The 21707-nt window shown below is 41.1% G+C and overlaps 1 protein-coding gene across 1 annotated transcript in view; it reads left to right on the plus strand.

Moving 5' to 3' along the window:
* The window catches only part of LOC136859394 (autophagy-related protein 16-1), a 118373-nt gene extending 103447 nt beyond the window's left edge, over positions 1–14926 (plus strand). Inside the window, exon 5 of the mRNA XM_067138695.2 lies at positions 14792–14926. Coding sequence (XP_066994796.2) covers positions 14792–14885 — 94 coding nt within the window. The 3' untranslated portion in view covers positions 14886–14926. The remainder of the gene's footprint in view (positions 1–14791) is intronic.
* Positions 14927–21707: the final 6781 nt, after the last annotated feature.

The raw sequence follows: 21707 nt of genomic DNA on the forward strand, positions 1-21707 counted from the left end.
TTCACCCCTATTTGGACATTTCCGTTTGTGCTCTGAAAGTGAACGCGAATCCATCGATGTTCTTTTGTATACTTCAACAGTTTAGTTGGTAATGTACCTGGGTATGAGGTATTGTTTTGTGGAGCGTGGCATACGTTCAAAAGCATGTTCCTCTAATTCTTTTGAACTCTGTATATCCATCTACTAATATAACGTTGTCTTCAAATGGTTCGAAATTGTGAAGTTTTGTAGGTTCTTTTCTTAATCTGTGATCCTCTGATTGCACGTTTAAGATTAGTGGATAGACGTAAGCTCTAGATTCGGCCGTGGACAATGAAATAAGCTAGTACCACGGACATTTCCTCACCGATATTCCGTCATGTTAATAGTTCGTAACAACGGACTTTTGGTCATATTCTCAGTACGTACCGCTGGACATTTTTTGTCATTACATCCAATGGACTTTTAGTTATATGCTGAATACTTTGCAGTGGACATTTTGTGATAAGAAATAGTTCAATGACACGCTGTACTAGATTAAAACTATAGGTTCGTTTATTTCAATACCGTAGTTCTTTACAATAATTTTGATGTTTTAGAATCAAAGATTAACGGAATTAACTTACAAAAGTTCCTGCAATGTCGCAGCCAAGAGCCTTTGACTACTGGGGGATTTAACCTAATCACGATATTCCCGATAGCGAGGCACAATACATTCAATACACCTTATCAGTATCGTCATACTTCCTAATGTTCTTGTAACTTTTACACATCTCACTAAAATTCGGTGATCTTCGGTTGTAAGTGCTCAATCAGACAAAGCAAAGACGGATGATATTTTCCAGCTGGCTTATTAACCCTATTATGCCATGCTTTGCAAACGTGGTAGTCCATGGCAAGTTTCCAAGAACTCAATTTTGTAGCAATTCTATGTTTGTAGGGGGGATGTGTGGGTCGGCACACTTCTTCCGCGATCTCTGCTTCTACGAAGTATATAATTGTTATGAATGTAATCATCTATATAGGACTCTTCGTACCCGAAAAAACTCGTACCGCGTGCACTGTCCAATAAATTTTCTTGCAACGATGCGAATACTTCTGAAACATCAGGTACAAGAACAAATGCTAGTGATAACTGAGACTGGAATCACATTCTAAATTCTTCTTATTGTTGTGATTTCTGTAAGTCAGTTAAGCCTTCAGCTTGGATTCTTCGCCACGAACTCAGAGCAAGATGATAGAAACACCATGCAACTTGTATTCCGCGGAAAGACTGCCGGACACACGTTACTACTGCAATCTCATTATCTGTTGATGAAAACGTGGAATTCAATGAACTTCAAACTTGGTAGTGGTCTCCACCTGTAGTACTCGAAACATCTAATCGTAGGTTAATTTATCTTCCTTTCTGCACAGTGTGAAGACATGGGAAAATTTGCAGAGTATAGACTACAATTGCTGTAATTGTTGGTACTATTTTGAAAGTACTGTCTGAAGTCCAATATTTAGCTACATGTATAATGTTCAAATGGGCATCTGAAGAAAAAAAAATCCTCTTCTCTGTGTCCCGATAAGTCACCAACATGAACCATTAATGCTAGTTCTATTTTGCGCAAGAAACCGATGATACACTCCATTCAGCATGGCTCAGGAGGCATATTAATCCCTCTAATACGTTTAAGAGTTTTTTCAAAGATTCCTTCTTTGGCAATATTACGTTGTTCCAAATACAGGATGCCCCAGGGACATTCCAGCTCCAAGTTTGCGGGGACGATTTGAATTTGCAACGCTCTTTGATCTCTGGCGTATATTATTAAGAAGGGTGTGCTTGTTGCCTTGTTCGTCTGATAGAGGAGTAGTTAACTAAGCTGCTTTTATCCCGACTGCGGGGCGAACGGACGGTTTGCTAATAACTCAGCCTGCCAGCTGGCGTCTAATTTGCCGTCGTGTCCTCCAGTATTAGCTTAGCAATGCTTGATTTCTCACGAGACACTACACTTCCAAGACTTTCGTGCACACGCAAATGAACAAGCTTAGTTGATTTCTCTGTCGGCTACATCAATTTTGAGGGGAGAACAGACTTAGCGGCGAGTATGTAATCAGCTGCTCGGTGAGTTGTACTTGCGGTATGAGTCCTCATATATTATTGTTGACAGGGGAAGAGGGGTTGTGAAGGATGCATTTAATATTAAACGTCACCTACTCACGTATTATTCATTTTCAAGAAATAAAGGAATTAGAATTTCTGGAACCTCTTACATCACTCATTTTCCTATCAAGTGGGTAATATGACGGACAGCAAATTAGTTCCATCTTTGAGTTACATTTCATTTGTAACTGGGCTGTTTTTGCTTTTGTAAGTGCTTGTTTTTCCATATCGCTGTTCATTCCTTCCGTTTTTTTTACAAAATAAATAGGTGATTAGAATCCCCTTCTTGACAACCTTGCTTGGCTAAGTGACTCAAATGTAGACCTTTAGCATTCTGAGCCCACGTTGGCGGTTTTGATCCTGACTTAATCAGGTGGTATTTGAAAGTTCTCATATACACCAGCCTAGTGACGGTAGATATGCTGACACGTTGAAGAGCCAAAAAGCCGTAAATACAATTAGTGGTACGTAAAATAATTCTTCTTATTATTGAATATTTAATTTTTACGATGGTATAATGATCGAAATTAACTCACAATCTATTAGGTTGTGTTCCGAACATGCATTACGTGTTGAAGAGATGTTAAGTACAGAACAAAAATCGCCAACCAGACACCAGTGGTATCCGAGAAAATAGGCCATTACAAAGAAAAGGGAATGTTGAAACTACCCAAGCGATCCTATGACGTTTCTTAAGAATAAAACCTAATGAGGTTCGAAGTCCAGAGAAACAAGATAACCCCATACTATCTTGTGCCTAGAAGAAAATAAAATTAACATCCGAAAAGAGAAAGATACGGCTACATTTTGGAAATTGTAGTTACAGGAAACAATATAGAGAAAAGGGAAACGAGGGTTCACACTCGTGCTTCCTTTTAGGGCAGTACACCCATCAGGGCGGTTACATTCACGGCTTGAAGAAATAGCAAATCTGCACTACACAAAAAATTAAGAAAATTCCTATAGTAACACCGAAACACGTACGGCACAACCCTAAACTTTACATTATAAGAGAACGTAATTATTTTCCCGATGCCACTGGATGTTTCTAGAGTCACATTGTTTAGGATGGAGGAGCCTATCTTACTTGTTGCCGCAGCACGCCTGCTGCTTTAAGTGAGGTGTGAATCTCAGCCGATGATCCAACAGTCAATACAATCTTTAGCAGGCAGCTGGCAGTGCCTTTCGTAATGGCAGACTAGACTATGATTGGCTGAAGCAAAGATCAGTAGGAGCAACCCTTAGAAGTGACTTAAGAGGTGGTGTCAACCTCTAACCGTAACATTTCTCGTTAAATGTAAGTTCGAACCGAGGTTCCTAGGTGACAACCTCAAACAGGAACGTGATATCTATCGGTAGGCTTCAGAACTGTATATTAGGATAGAGTTCAGCGTATCTAAACAAGATGTCCCTACAGGCAGATGCTTAAAGTATTGCCTAACTGTAGGAAGAGGCCCTCTTCATGTTATCATGTTGTTATTATTATTATTATTATTACTATTATTGTTATTATTATCATGATTATTATTATTATTATTGAACTTTCGTTTCAAGCGAATTCCCGGATGGTACGAAATATATATATACACTGCTTTATAAAATGCCTTGTGAAAATTGATTGCACATCTGCACTCACATATTAGTACAGACAGAATCGCCACACAGGTTATAAGAAAAGTTACACGGCCCCGCACAATTAACAAAAGCGATGTGTCATTTTCACATTGGCTTCTTCTAGATGCCTTGGACAGGGTCACACTTGTGTCCGTTTTACCGGTATGTAAAACTTTATACATGAAAGGAACGGTGGACATCCTAGGTGGTTTGATGGTTATCATTGTTTTAAAGGGAAGCACTACTAGACAATCATTCCCTTTTAACATAAAAAATGGGAACGATCTGACTCTTAGAACAGAACAATGAGGGAATCCATAAAAGAAAGGGAAGGGCTACGAAGGACGTGAAAGTGAAAGTAGATGAGTTGCAGGATTGTGAGCGACTGCAGGGGGACCTACGCAATGTTGTGAAATGGACAGCGGACAATGGTATGATGGCAAGCGGGGTGAAAAATCAAGTTGTTTGATCAAGAGTCTCTCAATTTTAATTACTGTGTTGATGGGGTAATACGTCCGACTCGTTGGCTGAATGGTCAGTGTACTGGCTTTCGGCTCAGAGGGTTCCGGGTTTGATTCCCGGCCGGGTCGGGGATTTTAACCTTCATTGGTTAATTCCGTTGGCTCGGGGGCTGGGTGTTCGTGCTGTCTCCAACACCCATGCAACTCACACACCATACATAACACTATTCTCCACCACAATAATACGCAGTTACCTACACATGGCAGATGCCGCCCACCCTCATCGGAGGGTCTGCCTTACAAGGCCTGTACTCAGCTAGAAATAGCCCCACGAAATTAATGGGGTGATACAATCACTGTAAGTACATAGATGTTAAGAGAAGGCATGCTCTTCAATGGGGTAATTATATTTACAATGTTGTTAAGAAAGGTTACATGTCTCTTCACATGGTTATGCGAGTATTTAGCGGGTTGTAGTAAGGATGTAAAGTCGGTCCCACAAAGTAGGGTAGCCTGTCTACCTGTTACCCTCTGTGGATCAGTGGTACAGTGTCAGCCTCCGGATCCCAAGATAACGGGTTCAAACCCGGCAGAGGTAGTCGGATTTTTGAAGGGCAGAAAAAAGTCCATTCGACACTCCATGTCGTACTGTGTCGGCATGTAAAAGATCTCTGGTGACACATTTGTTGTTTACCCGACAAACTAAATCTCAGCCATGGGCGCCCAAGAAAGTTTCGGTTTAGTCTGTCTGGCATCTAGTGGGCCTAGAGTAAAACAGAATGTCGAAATTGACGAGCAGACAGCCAGATGGCGTCAAATCGAAATGTCTGCACACGGTAGCTGAGGCCATACGAGTATTATTACTTTTTATTACCCAGAGCCCCGAGGTTCGATTCGCAGCCAGATCAGGGTTTATTACCTGGATATGAGGGCTGGTTCGAAGTCCACTCAGCCTACGTGATTGTAATTGAAGAACTTTCTGACGGTGTGTTAGCGGCCCTGGTCTAGAAAGCCAAGAATTACGGTCGAGAGGATTCGTCGTATCGACCACACGACACCTCGTAATCTCCGGGATTTCGGGTTGAGCGGCGGTCGCTCGTTAGGCCAGGGTCATTTGGGGCTGTTGAGCAATGGGGTTTGGTTTGGTTTCGTTTGGTTTTAGTACGTTTGTAAGGGAAAGGGTGTGTAAGTCACTGGTAAGGCCCCAATTAGAGTATGGTTTAGTGTGTGGGATCCGTACCAGGATTACTAGCCTGCGAACTGGCTACATATTGGCCACACTACATTTTATTTGTTTAGGGTTGGCCCATGTGATGTGTTATTATCTTGTTACTGTAAATGTTAATATGCTTGTAGTACCAGTTTTTGGATGTATTTTATGTTATCTTTTAATATCTTTGACGTTATATGTTTCTGACACGATCAAATAAACCAGAATTACTTGATACGAGAACTGGAAAAGATGTAAAGGAAAACAGCACGATTTATTCTGCGTGGTTTCCGAAAAAAGACCAGTGTTACGAAATTGTTACAAACTTTGGACTGGGAAGACTTGGGAATAAGGAGACGAGCTGTTCGAGTAAGCGGTATGTTCCAAGTTGTCAGGGGAGAGATGGCGTGGAGTGACATTAGTAGACGAATAAGCTTGAGCGGAGCTTTTAAAAGTAGGAAAGATCATAACATGAAGATGAAGTTGGAATTCAAGAGGACAAATTGAGGAACATATTCATTTATAGGACGTTTAAGGGATTGGAATAACTTACCAAGGGAAATGCTCGATAAGTCTCCAGGTCCTGTGAAAACGTTTCAGAAAAGACTAAGCAAACACGTGATAGGAAACCTGCCACGTGGGTGACAGCCCTAAATGCATATCATTGGTGATTGATTGACTCCAGAGTCTTCGCAAGCCTAATATCGTCGTGGCTGGAAACGAAGTTAAGTCGGAGTCTTTCCAGACATTTAGGGGCTCGGTGGTTGCTTCCAAGTTGAGAACCTCGGGGTGTTCCTCCTATCAGTCGCATTTTACGACAGGCAAGGAGTACCGTTGGTGTATTCTATGCCTCCTGCCATGGAGGTTGGAGGTTATCTTCTATTAAAATGTGTGAATGCGATTCAAGTGGCACGTTCAGTGAAATATAATCTGCGGTAAAAACAAATAGAGAAGTAGTTACTTCATTATCACCGGGCGATTTCCCTCCTACCGACGCCAAGGCATAGAGCAGTTAAGTATATACAATTTTCAATGAGGAAAGATGATTCATTGAGGGCTATATCTAGTCGACTTGTATTATTATGGCCATATACTGGAAGTGCCATCTGCGCGTAGCCCATTACGTTTATCCCGTGACGTAGGCTGGTGAAGCGGATATACAGGGGTAGTCGCCTAAGATGTTACACGGAAATAACTTCTAAACCATTTAAGATATCGGCATTCTGTTTTCATATTCGTAAATGGTATCAAGGATCTTATAAAATAACGTGCTACTTATTCTCATGGGGTGATTAATAACCTATATATTGATACTAACTCCATATTCTTAATTGGAATGGCAGGAATGAATACAGCTCGCCTAAAAGTTCAGCTGCGTACAAGTTCAAATATCTAAGTATTTTCAAAATTGGACAGTTACTTTTTGAAATATCAATAAGAATGTATTTGGGCTTTTGCGTGCCGCATCAGACAGCGTACAGTCAGCCAAGGAGGTATCGGCACGTAAGCTGTTTCTGGGCATTAATTCCAGCCACAGAAAGGATACCAGCTCAGAGAAACCTTCTGCGAATGACGTTCCGGAGTGGACGGAATGTGACTGCACCCATGTTAACACAAGTGCATCGACGAAAAAGACTGGAATTTGCTCGACAGTATTACGACTTGACCGCTCCTGATTGGCGACGGGTGTCCTCCTCCGTCACGTTACGTCATCAGCTGCGTAGAACGGATGGATTTCAGTGTGTCCGGCGAGAAACCTTGGAGAACCAACCATTGCTGGGAGATTAGACTATGGTGGGGGCGGTATTATTGTCTGAAAACTGTTCCCGTTGTCCGATCGTCCGCATGACAGGCACTCTTGATCGATTTGTTTATGAATGCATTCTCGGCGATCACGTCCACTGTACATGGCGATTGTCTATACTCGTGAGGATGGTATCTTCCAATACAATAATGCGCCTTGCCACACGGTAGAAGTGTCTGCGCGTGGCTAGAAGAGCACGATCAATACTTTAGTGTTCTTCACTGGTCCCCGAACAGCCCCGATCTCAGTCCAATTGAACATCTGTGGGACCACGTCGTGTTCGCGGCCTATGTCATCTGTCATGTGCCCGTCAACAGTTATCGGACGCACTGCAGACACAAGACAGCAGGTCGAACAGGCCATCCATGGAAACAAATGTATCGCATTTACGGAAATGGAGGCAGCCAAGTGAATTGGCCGGAACACCCTGCAGCGGATCGTGCACGGCCACTTACATTTGGGGAAGGTGTCATCCACGTGGGTGCCTAGACTCTTGCCTGTAGACGAAAAGCAGAGACGTCTGGACGTGTGAGGGAAACTTTTGCAACGCCCTGATCAAGCCAGCCGACTTCATGGCTAGGCTTGTGACTGGTGATGTGATATGGCTCCATTACCATGAGCCACAAACGAAGCGTAGGGACAGGCCACCGCCAAAGGAATGTCGAACAGTGCCATCAGATGGCAAGCGAATGGCGACAGTGTTCTGGGACATAAACGGCATCATCTTCATTGACTGTCTGGAATTTGGGTTCAAGATTAACAGTTCAGCATGTGTGGCAACCCTTAAGCACTTACGTCGCGCTATTCAAACTAAGCGACCAGGGAGATGGACTAAAGGTGTGCTTCTGCAATATGACAGTTCCCGGCCCCACACTAGCCGAGAGACCACCGCTGCCGTTGACCAAATAGGATTCACGATACTGCCACAGCCACCATACTCTCCCGACTTGGCACCAAGTGATTATCACCTGTTCGGGAACACAAGGAAACCTCTGCGTGGTCGCCGTTTTGCGGATTTTGCAGAACTGGACACAGACGTCAAGGTAATCGAAGGCAATGACACATCGATGGCAAAAGTGCATACAGTTACAAGGAGATTATGTTGAGAAGGTGAACGTAACAATTGATGTGTAATGTACTTCATTTGGGTAAAAAATAAAGTGTAAAAATATAGTATGCCCTTCGTACATTAGTAATGTTAACTAACCGTAATATTACCTGTATGAAGCGGTATTGGCTTCTTTATCTCTAACTTTAAAGATTTTCCTGAATGAAGTTTCTGCATTCTCACCAATGCAATATCATTTACGATATCACTAATAGTTTTTGTCTGACGTTACACTGCAACAGAACACTCTCTGAAAGGGAAGAAGTAGCAAGTTCTCCTAAGTTCGGAGGACTTCAGACAGTTGGGCACAGCAGCTTCAACGAACTTCTGCAGATGCTTAATAAGAACCACAAAACAAGGTTTTGGGTATCGAAGTCCGTCTTCTGACCTGATGCATAATCAGTTCCAAAAGTTTTGTCGAAGCTCTAAGCAGTGAGGTGGTGTTGACGCGAATGTCACACCGCATCCTCTATTGAACAACACGAACCAAGTACCTGCAAAGTAGGACTTGAGTTACAGTTTCTCGATTGATTGGGACATAATCATTTGGATATTTGAGATTGTCCTTAATGTCTCTAATGAAGATATTTGTTTTGTTTTGTGACTGTCCGTCACAATTCTTATCACAAAGAATCGATTATCCTTTACAGTTTTAATCATTTTCTTAAATAATGTGTAAAGATCGGACACTTGCAAATTCTTCACCAGAAACCAGGAAGCAGCGATAGCGAACTTTTCTGGCAGGCCGTTTCCGACAAAGGAGAGTACCTAACTTACTGGCTAATGTGGGGTGTTTACGTATACACTGATCTTATAACTCCATCCCCTAACCCCTGCATTGACCACTCCATAAAACTGATAGGATACACACATGCATTGGACTATATATCATCTTTATGACACACACACAAAGTCACCGTAACAGAATAAAGCAAATCTCTATTACAGTCATGGATATGAATCCTGATCTTTCTGTTCAATGCCAGAATAAAAAATGTCTATCACATGCAACACATAGTCACCTTGTCAGAAAAAATCTCTATTACAGATATGGATTCGAACCCTGATCTTTTCCGTGGTTTCTCATTTTCACACCAGGGAAATGCTGGGGCTGTACCTTAATTAAGGCCACGGCCGCTTCCTTCCCAGTCCTAGCCCTTCCCTGTCCCATCGTCTCCATAAGACCGGTCTGTGTCGGTGCGATGTAAAACAACTAGCAAAAAAAAAAAAAAGAACCCTGATCTCTCTGTTTAATGCCATGCAACACATAGTCTCTATATTGTTAATTTTTTATGGTACTGTATACATATTTTTTCAATAACACAACCCGCACACCGCGACGCAAATGTGATAGTTATTTTATTATAATTCTCAGAACTGTATGGAATCGGTATTCTATAGTCAGAAAAAGTCTCTATTACAGACATGAATTCGAACTGTGATCTGACTGTACACACGTATATATTCCAACACTGCGCGCAGTAAAAAATAACTTTGATATAGCAAACACACGAGTGTAATTCTCTGCACACTTCATTCACATGCGCGCAGTAAAAAAGACTCATATATAGCAAACACACGAGTTTAATTCTTCTTTCACATTTTTTAGTATTTAATTATGTTTACCTCAGATTACCAATATATACTTACAAATGGAAAAAATAAGGGGAATATTAAATCATATTGTAAGATTTTTGTACATGGGAGTGTGATTAGTGCGAAGCCATGAAAAGAAATGAACGAAATACTGCGAACACCGTGTCTGCCTGCACGTCGCTGGGAGCAAGACCGGATGTTGACTCAGCATACGCATGGTAGTACAACACTTTACTCTTACTTACAATACCGATTCCATACAGTTCTGAGAATTATAATAAAATAACTATCACATTTGCGTCGCGGTGTGCGGGTTGTGTTATTGAAAAAATGTGTATACAGTACCATAAAAAATTAACAATATGACTATCTGTTGTATTGTTAATTAATTCTGACACTGTTCAATTTCCATCACCTCTCTATCGGATATCTTTACAGTTTTCCTGACCTGCCCAGGGAATCTCGGGACCTGACCGTGGTCGTTATATTATTATCGGAGGTTGAATCTATAGCTGAGTAGTCACTGTCATGTACAGTCTCTCTAGTAAGGCAGACGCTCTAGTCCTCTCCGAGGCCGCATGCCATTATTATTATTATTATTATTATTATTATTATTATTATTATTATTTAGAAAGTTATCTTATCGTGATAAAAAAGACTGGAATAATTGTTAACTCTCTAATTCTTCACTGTAGGCAGAATATGCTATTTTATAACGGTGCTAGGAGGCTCCCAACTTACGAGCGGATACTTGTGACCGGGTTCGAACCAAAAAACCAAACTCCATAGCACTTGGCCTACCAAACGGCCACTACACAGCCCCCGAAGGCCTGCAGATTATGGGGTGTCGTGTGGTCATCACGACGAATCCTCTCGCCCCGTAGCACTTTGCCTACCAAGCGGCCGCTGCACATCCCCTGCAGGCCTGCACATTACGAGGTGTCGTGTGGTCAGCACGCCGAATTCTCTCGACCGTTATTCTTGGCTCTCGAGACTGGCGGGCGGTATCTTACCGTCAAATAGTTCCTCATTTGAAATTGCGTAGGCTGAGTAGACCTTGGACCAGCCTAGAGATCGAGGTAAAAATCCCTGACCTAGCCGGGAATCGAACCTGGAGGGGCAGAGGTATGCATGCTACCCCCTACACCGCGGAAGGCCGGCATTTTCAGTCTGCAACTGAATGTTAAGTATTATGGAACACAGATCGTAAACAGAACACCGCGTTTACATTCCCCTAGAGATCACTGCTACTTTACCGGAAAATATCGTGAAACAGCGCAGCCACTTAGTTGGTACAGCAGGGAATGTATTTTATATTATAAATTTACAGATTTGCGTTTTAACATACTCGCGTACTTAAGTTCGTTCAGAGAGCAGGCAGACAGCAGCTTCATGCCTGCACAAGGCTCGCAGTATGCAGACGCTGCAAAATAACTTGATACGGCCGGACGTCTTCTCATGGTTGTACAAACTGCACGGACTAACGCAACAAAGGCAGGCGGCCTGAAGTAATAATAATAATAATAATAATAATAATAATAATAATAATAATAATAATAATAATAATAATAATAATAATAATTTGTATAGTTATTTCTTTCGTGCATGCAGGCCCTTAAGCCAAAGATAGTAATTATGTAGTTAGGACCCCTGCCACCGTAGACGTTCCACACGTCGTAATATGAATGATTCAGTAGATACCTTCCAAAAATAGTAGGAGGGACATCTAACCGTAAAACTGTGCCGAAGATGTTAATCGCGTGTAATTAGGTTCAGGTCCTTTGATTTAACACCCCGTAAGCATCCTGCGTGTTGTAATAAGAATAACTCGGTAGGCTGGTTACCTAACCGTAAAACTGTGCCCCAAGGCCCAGATCTTTTGAATTGACGGCGTTCTGCGAGTCGTATTAGGGATAACTCGGTAGGCTAGTTATCTAACTGCTGCGCACCCCCAAGATGGTGATTGTGTATGTAGTTACGTCCCCTATAACTGTGAGTGGGCTTGGTAGCGTGTGGCTGTAAGATTGCATCCGGGGTTTGACCTCTACTGTTGCCAGCTCTGAAGATAGTTCTCCGTGCTTTCCTATTTTCACTAGAGTCATATCATGATAATTAATTAAGAAGCAATTGGATGCCGTAATAAAAATAACCTAGTAGGTACCTTCCAAAAATAGTGCTAGAAGGAACATCTAACCGTAAAACACTGCACGAAATGGTAATTGATTGTAGTTAGGCCCAGGTCTTTTGAATTGACGCCCGTTGGCGTTCTGCATGTCGTAATAAGGGTAAATCGATAGGCTGGTTATCTAACCGTAAAACTTCGCACCCTGTCGTACTGACTACACGACACCTCGTAATCATCAGGCCTTCGGGGGCTGTGCAGTGGCCGCTTGGTAGGCCAAGTGCTATTGGGCGAGAGGTTTCGTCGTACTGGCCACACGTCACCTCGTAATCTGCAGGCCTTCGGGGGCTGTGCAGCGGCTGCTTGGTTGGTCAAGTGCTATTGGGCGAGAGGTTTCGTCGTACTGGCCACACGTCACCTCGTAATCTGCAGGCCTTCGGGGGCTGTGCAGCGGCTGCTTGGTTGGCCAAGTGCTATTGGGCGAGAGGTTTCGTCGTACTGGCCACACGTCACCTCGTAATCTGCAGGCCTTCGGGGGCTGTGCAGCGGCTGCTTGGTAGCCCAAGTGCTATTGGGCGAGAGGTTTCGTCGTACTGGCCACACGACACCTCGTAATCATCAGGCCTTCGGGGGCTGTGCAGTGGCCGCTTGGTAGGCCAAGTGCTATTGGGCGAGAGGTTTCGTCGTACTGGCCACACGTCACCTCGTAATCTGCAGGCCTTCGGGGGCTGTGCAGTGGCCGCTTGGTAGGCCAAGTGCTATTGGGCGAGAGGTTTCGTCGTACTGGCCACACGTCACCTCGTAATCTGCAGGCCTTCGGGGGCTGTGCAGCGGCTGCTTGGTTGGCCAAGTGCTATTGGGCGAGAGGTTTCGTCGTACTGGCCACACGTCAGCTCGTAATCTGCAGGCCTTCGGGGGCTGTGCAGCGGCTGCTTGGTAGGCCAAGTGCTATTGGGCGAGAGGTTTCGTCGTACTGGCCACACGACACCTCGTAATCATCAGGCCTTCGGGGGCTGTGCAGTGGCCGCTTGGTAGGCCAAGTGCTATTGGGCGAGAGGTTTCGTCGTACTGGCCACACGTCACCTCGTAATCTGCAGGCCTTCGGGGGCTGTGCAGCGGCTGCTTGGTTGGCCAAGTGCTATTGGGCGAGAGGTTTCGTCGTACTGGCCACACGTCACCTCGTAATCTGCAGGCCTTCGGGGGCTGTGCAGTGGCCGCTTGGTAGGCCAAGTGCTATTGGGCGAGAGGTTTCGTCGTACTGGCCACACGTCACCTCGTAATCTGCAGGCCTTCGGGGGCTGTGCAGCGGCTGCTTGGTAGGCCAAGTGCTATTGGGCGAGAGGTTTCGTCGTACTGGCCACACGACACCTCGTAATCATCAGGCCTTCGGGGGCTGTGCAGTGGCCGCTTGGTAGGCCAAGTGCTATTGGGCGAGAGGTTTCGTCGTACTGGCCACACGTCACCTCGTAATCTGCAGGCCTTCGGGGGCTGTGCAGCGGCTGCTTGGTTGGCCAAGTGCTATTGGGCGAGAGGTTTCGTCGTACTGGCCACACGTCACCTCGTAATCTGCAGGCCTTCGGGGGCTGTGCAGCGGCTGCTTGGTAGGCCAAGTGCTATTGGGCGAGAGGTTTCGTCGTACTGGCCACACGACACCTCGTAATCATCAGGCCTTCGGGGGCTGTGCAGTGGCCGCTTGGTAGGCCAAGTGCTATTGGGCGAGAGGTTTCGTCGTACTGGCCACACGTCACCTCGTAATCTGCAGGCCTTCGGGGGCTGTGCAGCGGCTGCTTGGTTGGCCAAGTGCTATTGGGCGAGAGGTTTCGTCGTACTGGCCACACGTCACCTCGTAATCTGCAGGCCTTCGGGGGCTGTGCAGTGGCCGCTTGGTAGGCCAAGTGCTATTGGGCGAGAGGTTTCGTCGTACTGGCCACACGTCACCTCGTAATCTGCAGGCCTTCGGGGGCTGTGCAGTGGCTGCTTGGTTGGCCAAGTGCTATGGGGTTTGGTTTTTGGTTTGTAAACAATAGGACGTGGCCATGACGTCATGGGGTCAGTGACCTTGCCAGGGGTCAATGACCTCAAGTGCTGACTCAGCACAAACAATGCTGACGGTTGTTTGTTTTAGAACGTACATTGCCGTACTACTGGTACACACTCTTCAAGATCCTCAAACAAACGCAAGTAAATAAGATCGAGTGGTTTGATTCGGAGCCTATTCACTTTCGGCTTCTATTTTAAATTTGTTTTTCCTAATACTTAATACATTCTTCCAGAAAAAGAATAGATTTTTCCATTACATCGAATTCAAATTAGCTATCGAAAACATCCATTGTAGTTTTTTTTTACGTTGTCACGTATTATTACAGATTTCGCTATACTCATAACATGGGATATAAGACTGGTTTCATACTCAAGGATAAGCGTTTGATGATCTTCTCAGTCCCTATAGAAAACAGAACAGCAAAACCCACACAGTATAGTATTCGGTCATTTACCCTTACAGTGTTTAGGAAGTCCGATGATAACATCAGGTTTTTATCTCGCTATTACTCTGTGTTAGTGACGCACTGTAGATAAAAAAAACTCTATCGTATAAGTAAGTAATTTTGGTTTTCACTGTTTCTATTTTATTTGTTTCTTTCATTTCTGTCTCCTTCCCTCTTAATGTACCACCTTCAGTGTTGTATGACTGAATGTCTTGCCCAGGATAGAAACAACAGTACTAATGTAGCCACGTTTATTTTATAGGTGCGCTGTAACTGCAGTGGCATTCTACCCTCATGGATCCTTCATGATGAGTGTAGACAAAAGCAAGAAAGCTGTACTTTGGTCGGATGTCTGACTGACTTTGTTCATCGCGTACGTTGTTCAATCCTTGTTGGTGCTCATGGAGGTGAATCAGGGATCGCCTGGACTTGAGGAGCTCAGGGACTCGTTTTATACTCTAATTAGTATCAGTAGCTGTGACTTACGAGTCACAGGACTTTACAACAAATAAATGCCTTCATTTGACAGTAAATTATGTCCGTGAACACACCTGTTTGTACTGTGTGAATAAGTTTAGAATGTACTGTATGTGTGCATGCGATTTATTTTGTCAGCTGTTCGAAAAAGTGAGATGTTTGTATAATTGTTTAATTCATATTTCTATGTAATGGTGTGCTTATTTTAATTATTTATCACTAGCAGGACGAACTGAGGTTTTCTTGTGGTAGGGAGTTTTTAAAATATTTCTATTATTTTTAGAATGGTTAAAATGGCCAAAGTATTTATAGTTTTATGCACACTTGGATAAAGTGGAATTTCTTTGATATATTATTATGTCAGCCCAGAAGGAGGTATTCTTTTTAGATTCAAGAAGGAAGAGATATCACTTTAATATTTTAAATTATGATGTATATTTCTACGTTGTTACATAACTAGTTGAGCCACTCATCCTGGCATAAATTATTGTTGACCGTGCTCTAGGAATGAGTATCACGTGCTCCTGTAGTAAACATACACGACTTAATCACTGGACACGGTGATATTCTTTCTATTTTTGATAATTATGATATTGATGATAATGATAAAGAAGATGATGATGGATATTTTGTGTCAAATTATTACGGTGTCAACTATTTTTCGGTTTTCAAATCCGTTGGTATCCCAATTAAGTCGAGACAGTTCTCTGTGGCAGAAAATCAGAACCACGTCTCTAAAGCCAAATGTCGAACAGTATACCAGTCATACAACCGCGACACCGTATACTTTATGATTAACTGTGATTTGTGATGCCCGTCCGAAACTACTGTATTTGATTCGCCTCATAATAGTTGTTAGATTAGAATATGGAAGTCCACCAGCAGGATATGACCCAGTAATTTACTGAATACGTGGGGAAGATATAGTTGTTGTTCCCATACAAATCATTTTCTTTAGGCTATCTTATATTGCATCACATGAAACTAACTTTTGTAGATTATTTATGTATTTCTGGTTGTTTCACTTTGTACCTTTCAGCTCTTGTAATTCATCAGTTTTTTTTCAGGAGATTTGATCAATATCTAAACCATATATAGGCATAGTCAGTTTTCTGCTGCACATTATTTAAAGTTCTCATAAACTACGATGTATAGCTAATATTAATATCTTCTTTTAGGCAAGTCATTTTCATTTGTAATTAGTGTGTTGTCAATTTAATTACATTAGTTGCGGTCCTCATTGAAGAACTCGCAAAATCTGTTAACTTTGTTGTATTTTTCTACACATACTGCAACAATAATACATAAATGAGCATAATATACAAGTCAAGCAAGCAGATTCGTACTTTCAGTAAAACATTGCAAATATGCTAAATTACTGCACGTATGAAACTCTAATTATGGTTACCGGTATATTTAGAGATGAGGTTATAGAGGCAATTTATTCTTAACTCGTCTTTCAAAAAGCAACATGTGTCAAAAATATGAATAGTCAACGAATCGCATAGTTACGACACGGTTATCTGGTTACTGCAGTTACAATGCCCCTCATTGCATGCAAGCAGTTACACCATCGTAATGAATGTGCCCTATCATCTTTCTTGTTGAAAATCGTACATGTACGCGATTCCGCACTCTTTAATACCTGTTTTAATGACGAGTCATGGATTTCTGTCATGATATCTGCTATATTGTTGACATCACTCACTATGTTGTTCGTATCAACAATCTTCAATTTGCCCAATTAATGTATAGTATTACTGTAAGAATTCTTTAAAAGTATATTCTAGTGAGACTTTAATATAAATTAAATATCCTGAGCTGCGTCGAATTTCTGATTGTGTAAACATAATGCACCAATACACTTCGTGGTGCCTACTTGGCTACTTGTTTGTGGTTCGAAAACGAGTCAGAAGGATGTATACGTGAACAAATATAAGGGCAAGTGAAATTAATAATCAATTTAGTGTCAAAATTGTAAAAACACTTCGGTAAAAATTATATAACCACGATATGAAATGATACTCCAGTGATACCAGCCAGTTTCATTAATGATGAATGAATACAGTTAGTTACAGTCTAATAATAAGTTCAATATGAAACTTGACGATTAATTTGAAGATGAACTCTGTTAATAGGATTTACTGTATTAACCTTATGCTAAATTTCATTGTTCCATGTCTGACGCTAATACTATATAATCCTTTTAAAGCGCACTCTGTGTTTCAAATTTGCATTGTGAGTGTGATATTTGGGGTCAGAGTATGTCGGTATGGGTTGTTGTATAAACAGAATACATTTCTTGAAATATGCTGTGGACTTTCGTTTATGGTTTTCAGTGATCTTTTCTAATTTAAACTATTTTAAACCTAGTACATGCTCCATAGCCTTTGTTATTTCATCTGCGAGTGTGGCCAAATGCAATACACCCAACTGCACCCAAAATTACTAACAAGAGATGAAATGTAAGTTAGTTACCATTCATTCTGGTATTCGTCGTTGCGACTGCGCAACGGCTGTGTGAAATATTTTTAGCTTAGAACTTTGGCCAGTAAAGTATCATTATCTCAGCTTCAGTATTTTGCGAGATACCAAAGAATTTTCGTTCTTAATGATATATGTGCTGTGGATCGGTATCTCTCTGATTACATCAATCACACGGCCAGTTTCGCAGGCGCAACGACGTAATAGGTTATGAGATGTGACAACATGAATGACAGTCACAACATACATTTGATGCGAATCGTAATTGACTTGTATTCCAACTATATTGATTCTAATTCTTAAATTCTATATTCTGATTACTTAATAAATCATCACATATCTTCGTCTCTAGCAATTTATCAAAATTATGTTAATGAAATGATTTGCTCTATAATTAACTGTTAATTTTAGAATAGAAGTTTGAGTGTGTTCTATTTTCCTCATACACAAGAAAACTAGGTATGGTATATTTACTCGAAAACCTCAGTTCGTTTAAGCATTTTTCTATTCTTACATATATACTACTTAATCATTGCGTATATAGAGGACAGTTCAGCACAATGTAGCAATGACGCTGGACGTGCAAGGAGCGGTGTTTTTTGGAGAAAAATAGAATTCTATGCATGTTCAAGATAATATTTATATGGAGTTACAGATACAGTTTTAGTTGATGAACTATTGCTTATAATACTTTTTAAATCGGGTAACAAATTAAACTTACAGAAATACACAAATGCCATGTTTCCATAAGAATAACTTAATAAATGAAAAGGACGAATGCATAAATACATATGGTATATACTTACTGGTAGGGGTGGCTGAGTAACTACATATTAAGTACTGACATCCTGATAATCGCCCCTGACATGTAAAAGTAATTGAGTCGTCTCCAGGGATGTATTTGTTTTACTTGTAAGGATATAGGTGAACCTAATTTAAAATTTCGCCTTTACGTCACTCGAAAACACACAGAATCCTCTCCACTACCTACATATACATCTTGTACTGCATTGTTAATGAATGTACACTTCAGCTTGTAACATAATTGTCTATCTCGTATTTACCCCCCGATTTCTATTGATGTACAGGTCTTGTCTTTCTACCTCGACGACATTATAAAGCAGTTCATTTCATGGAATTACGTTATTTATTATCTGTTATTATTCTTCGGTGGAAGCTCTCCCTTATTCAGTGTTGGGGCTGATTAATTAGATTATAATCCCCTAGCATGCAAAAGACTTCCATCTGCCGATTATTTTAATTACCTCGATGAAGAATATCAGACTCTAGTGTCTGTACTAAAGGGCTTTATAGAAAACTGAATGTCGCTACAGTCTAACCTATGAGAGAGTCAGTAAAATTACAACACTCCCTGACCGATGCTAAATGTCACTAGTATTCTACAGAGGTTTATAATCGGCTGTCGAAAACTTAAGTCTTGCACATTCTTGTTAAAAGTCAATAGCCCAGGATAATGTACGTTGTTGAAAAAATAAGGTGATGAAAATCCTTTCAGGAAACGATTACACACTATAGTCATTTATCCTACATCACTCGCAAGTTTCCAAGAGACATGTACATCACTACATTGAACTTCGGATTATTTTGGCCAAATGTACTTACACAGCCTTCCACATAGCTCACTCTTCGAGAAGTTTTGAGGTCTTCCATAAGTTGTTTTCTTCCATGGGGGTTCTTTTAGATCCATATTAACATCTATCATTCTGCACCCTCTGCAAGTGACCAGCTCATTGAAGTCATTATTTTGCTTGCTTGTTCCAATTTTGTGACTGACGGTCGTAATATGATCCATTCATTTACAAAATTCTGTAGCTGATGCTCCTCTGTTTTGGTTATACTTTCGTTTGCGCACCATACATTTCAACTAACCTAATACTTATTTTTGTTCCTTATGGTGAGTTCATATTCTAATGAGCTATGCGGGAAGTAAAATACCTTGTTAATATTCTTGACTTTAAGTTAGATTTACACTTATCTCCGACTTGGTTCATTCCTTGAATCTTGCATTATTTCCCTGTTTCAAATTATTACTGTAATATAAACTCAGTACATCAAGAAACAAACATATTGGCACTCACAAAAGCAAGACTATGTGGTATAAGTGCAAGTTACGGTTTCTAACAACTAACTAGGTAGCTGGGCAAATGGACAAAGAAATAACCTAAATGTTTTAATTATTCTAATATATTCTAACCCTATGACTAATTATTCGTAAGTATCGATAATAGAATATTCATAAAATAAGATAGAGTGATTTATGTAGAGTTATATTGAGTTAGATTTAATAAGTATTTACATTACTTCATTGTATTCTGAAGAGTAACTCCTTCGTTCTTTGGAATACTGGATTGTTCTGTCACACATTTCATATTTATAAAGTTTGAGGCTTTTAAATAATAATTTTTCAGGATTTCTGTTATTCCTTCCTGTTCTCTAATGCGAGCCTCTTCTCTTCCTTACATCTAACGAGGAGCAAGAGCAAAATTCCGATGAAATACAATTCAAATATTTCGATTTATTTGCAAGGAGTATAGAATTTTTGCTGGCTAGTACCCTAGTGGGAACCAGTCAAAGAACCACTAATGCTTGCGATGTTTCTAAGCCAAGTAAAAGGTGAAGTCTCTGTGGCTTATCATCATGAGCTGTAGTCACATTAATTGTAAGCTTTCATTCTATCTCTAAGGAAAGAAAATGGAAGATCTTTGCAAACTTTGAGAAATACGGCAGTTTGTTTTATTTCACAAACGTAAAATTCCCTATCCAGTATTGCACGCCATGAAAATTAATACAGGTGAACATATAACCCTTTGATATTCGAAAGTCATGTTTATAATTCGAAAAGTTTTGCTGAATTTTGAAAAACAGCATCAGTACTCTCACTCTGTATACTATGGCCTGAGGGACAACATACTGGTTTTTAAAGGTATACAAATTCATTCCTTTTCATTTTGAATGATAAAACAATCGAAAAAACTTCTGAACGCCGAAGGCGTGACATTAAAACTACATTGAACGTTCATGTCACTCGTCAGTGAAGGTAAATGAAACAGCGCATTTCATAACGATTTCCCGAGGCTCGACTGCTCTTCACATCGTCACTGTTACGAGTTGTAGAGTAAAGAAGCGTCGCGCAAAAATTAGAATTTTTAGCAGGCTTGTACCAACACAATATGAATTAGCCAACGGTGATAATGAGACAGAACTTTGAAATGGTAGTAACACGCGAATTAATTTACACCTCTTTGAATGAAACATTTTCAATCGTACTGAGATTCTTGACGAGAAAGTATTTGAGGCGATATCATAAAATGTTGTGGTAAGCTATTTGTACGACCTACAGAAGTATCGAGTTCAGTGCTGCAGTGAGCTTTAAAAGAGGCCTTTGGAAGCCATTTATTATAGTGACCCTTACGAAGAGGACATATTCTTGGCATTATGAGTGGTAATACAAGCAGTACTCAAAATAGTTCATAGTACATTTATAGCATGTCAGAAAAACGTTATTCAGTCCTATTAATTCCTTAATACTTTCGTTGTAAAACATAATATGGTATTTCGAAAGAAATATAAGTGTACAGTTGCAATAAGAAGAATAATGTCTTATGACTCTTCAAGCATACTGATACACGTTTTTGTTTTGTTGGTAGACAATTATTTTTCCTCGTGATTACAACCTTCCTCATGGGCAATGAATTTGTGATGACGGGCGCAACATAAGACCCTTACATAAGATGAATTCACGACAATGGACGCGGCATCGAGACACAGTGTAAATTCATATAAAAGAGCTACTGAGATCGTAAGTCGTAAATATATTTCAGCAAGCCAAACCTAGTACTGAACTCATGACAGTGGCACACGTAGATTGTTCGAGCGAGGATGTCAGTGTAATTAATATCTCAGATACACATGTTATCAGTACTAGATGAGAAATACTACTGTGCGTTAGAACCCCAACTCTTCGGTAGTGACATGTACGGAAATCAATATCATGAAGAACAAGAAACGTTAATAATAAGTTACCATTTCAAATTAAACGAAAGAAAACTCGGGGTTCCTACTGCGATGAGTAATATCCCATCAAATACCTTGTGAATTTCAATCACAAAAATTGTCTATGTGCTATAGCATACTGTAAGTGTGGTGTTCATACTAAGTTTCCTTGCATGATTCAGAGAGAAAGGGGCCTCAGACTG

Source organism: Anabrus simplex, chromosome 1 (genome assembly GCF_040414725.1).
Source record: "Anabrus simplex isolate iqAnaSimp1 chromosome 1, ASM4041472v1, whole genome shotgun sequence".
In the NCBI taxonomy this organism is placed as follows: Eukaryota; Metazoa; Arthropoda; class Insecta; order Orthoptera; family Tettigoniidae; genus Anabrus; species Anabrus simplex.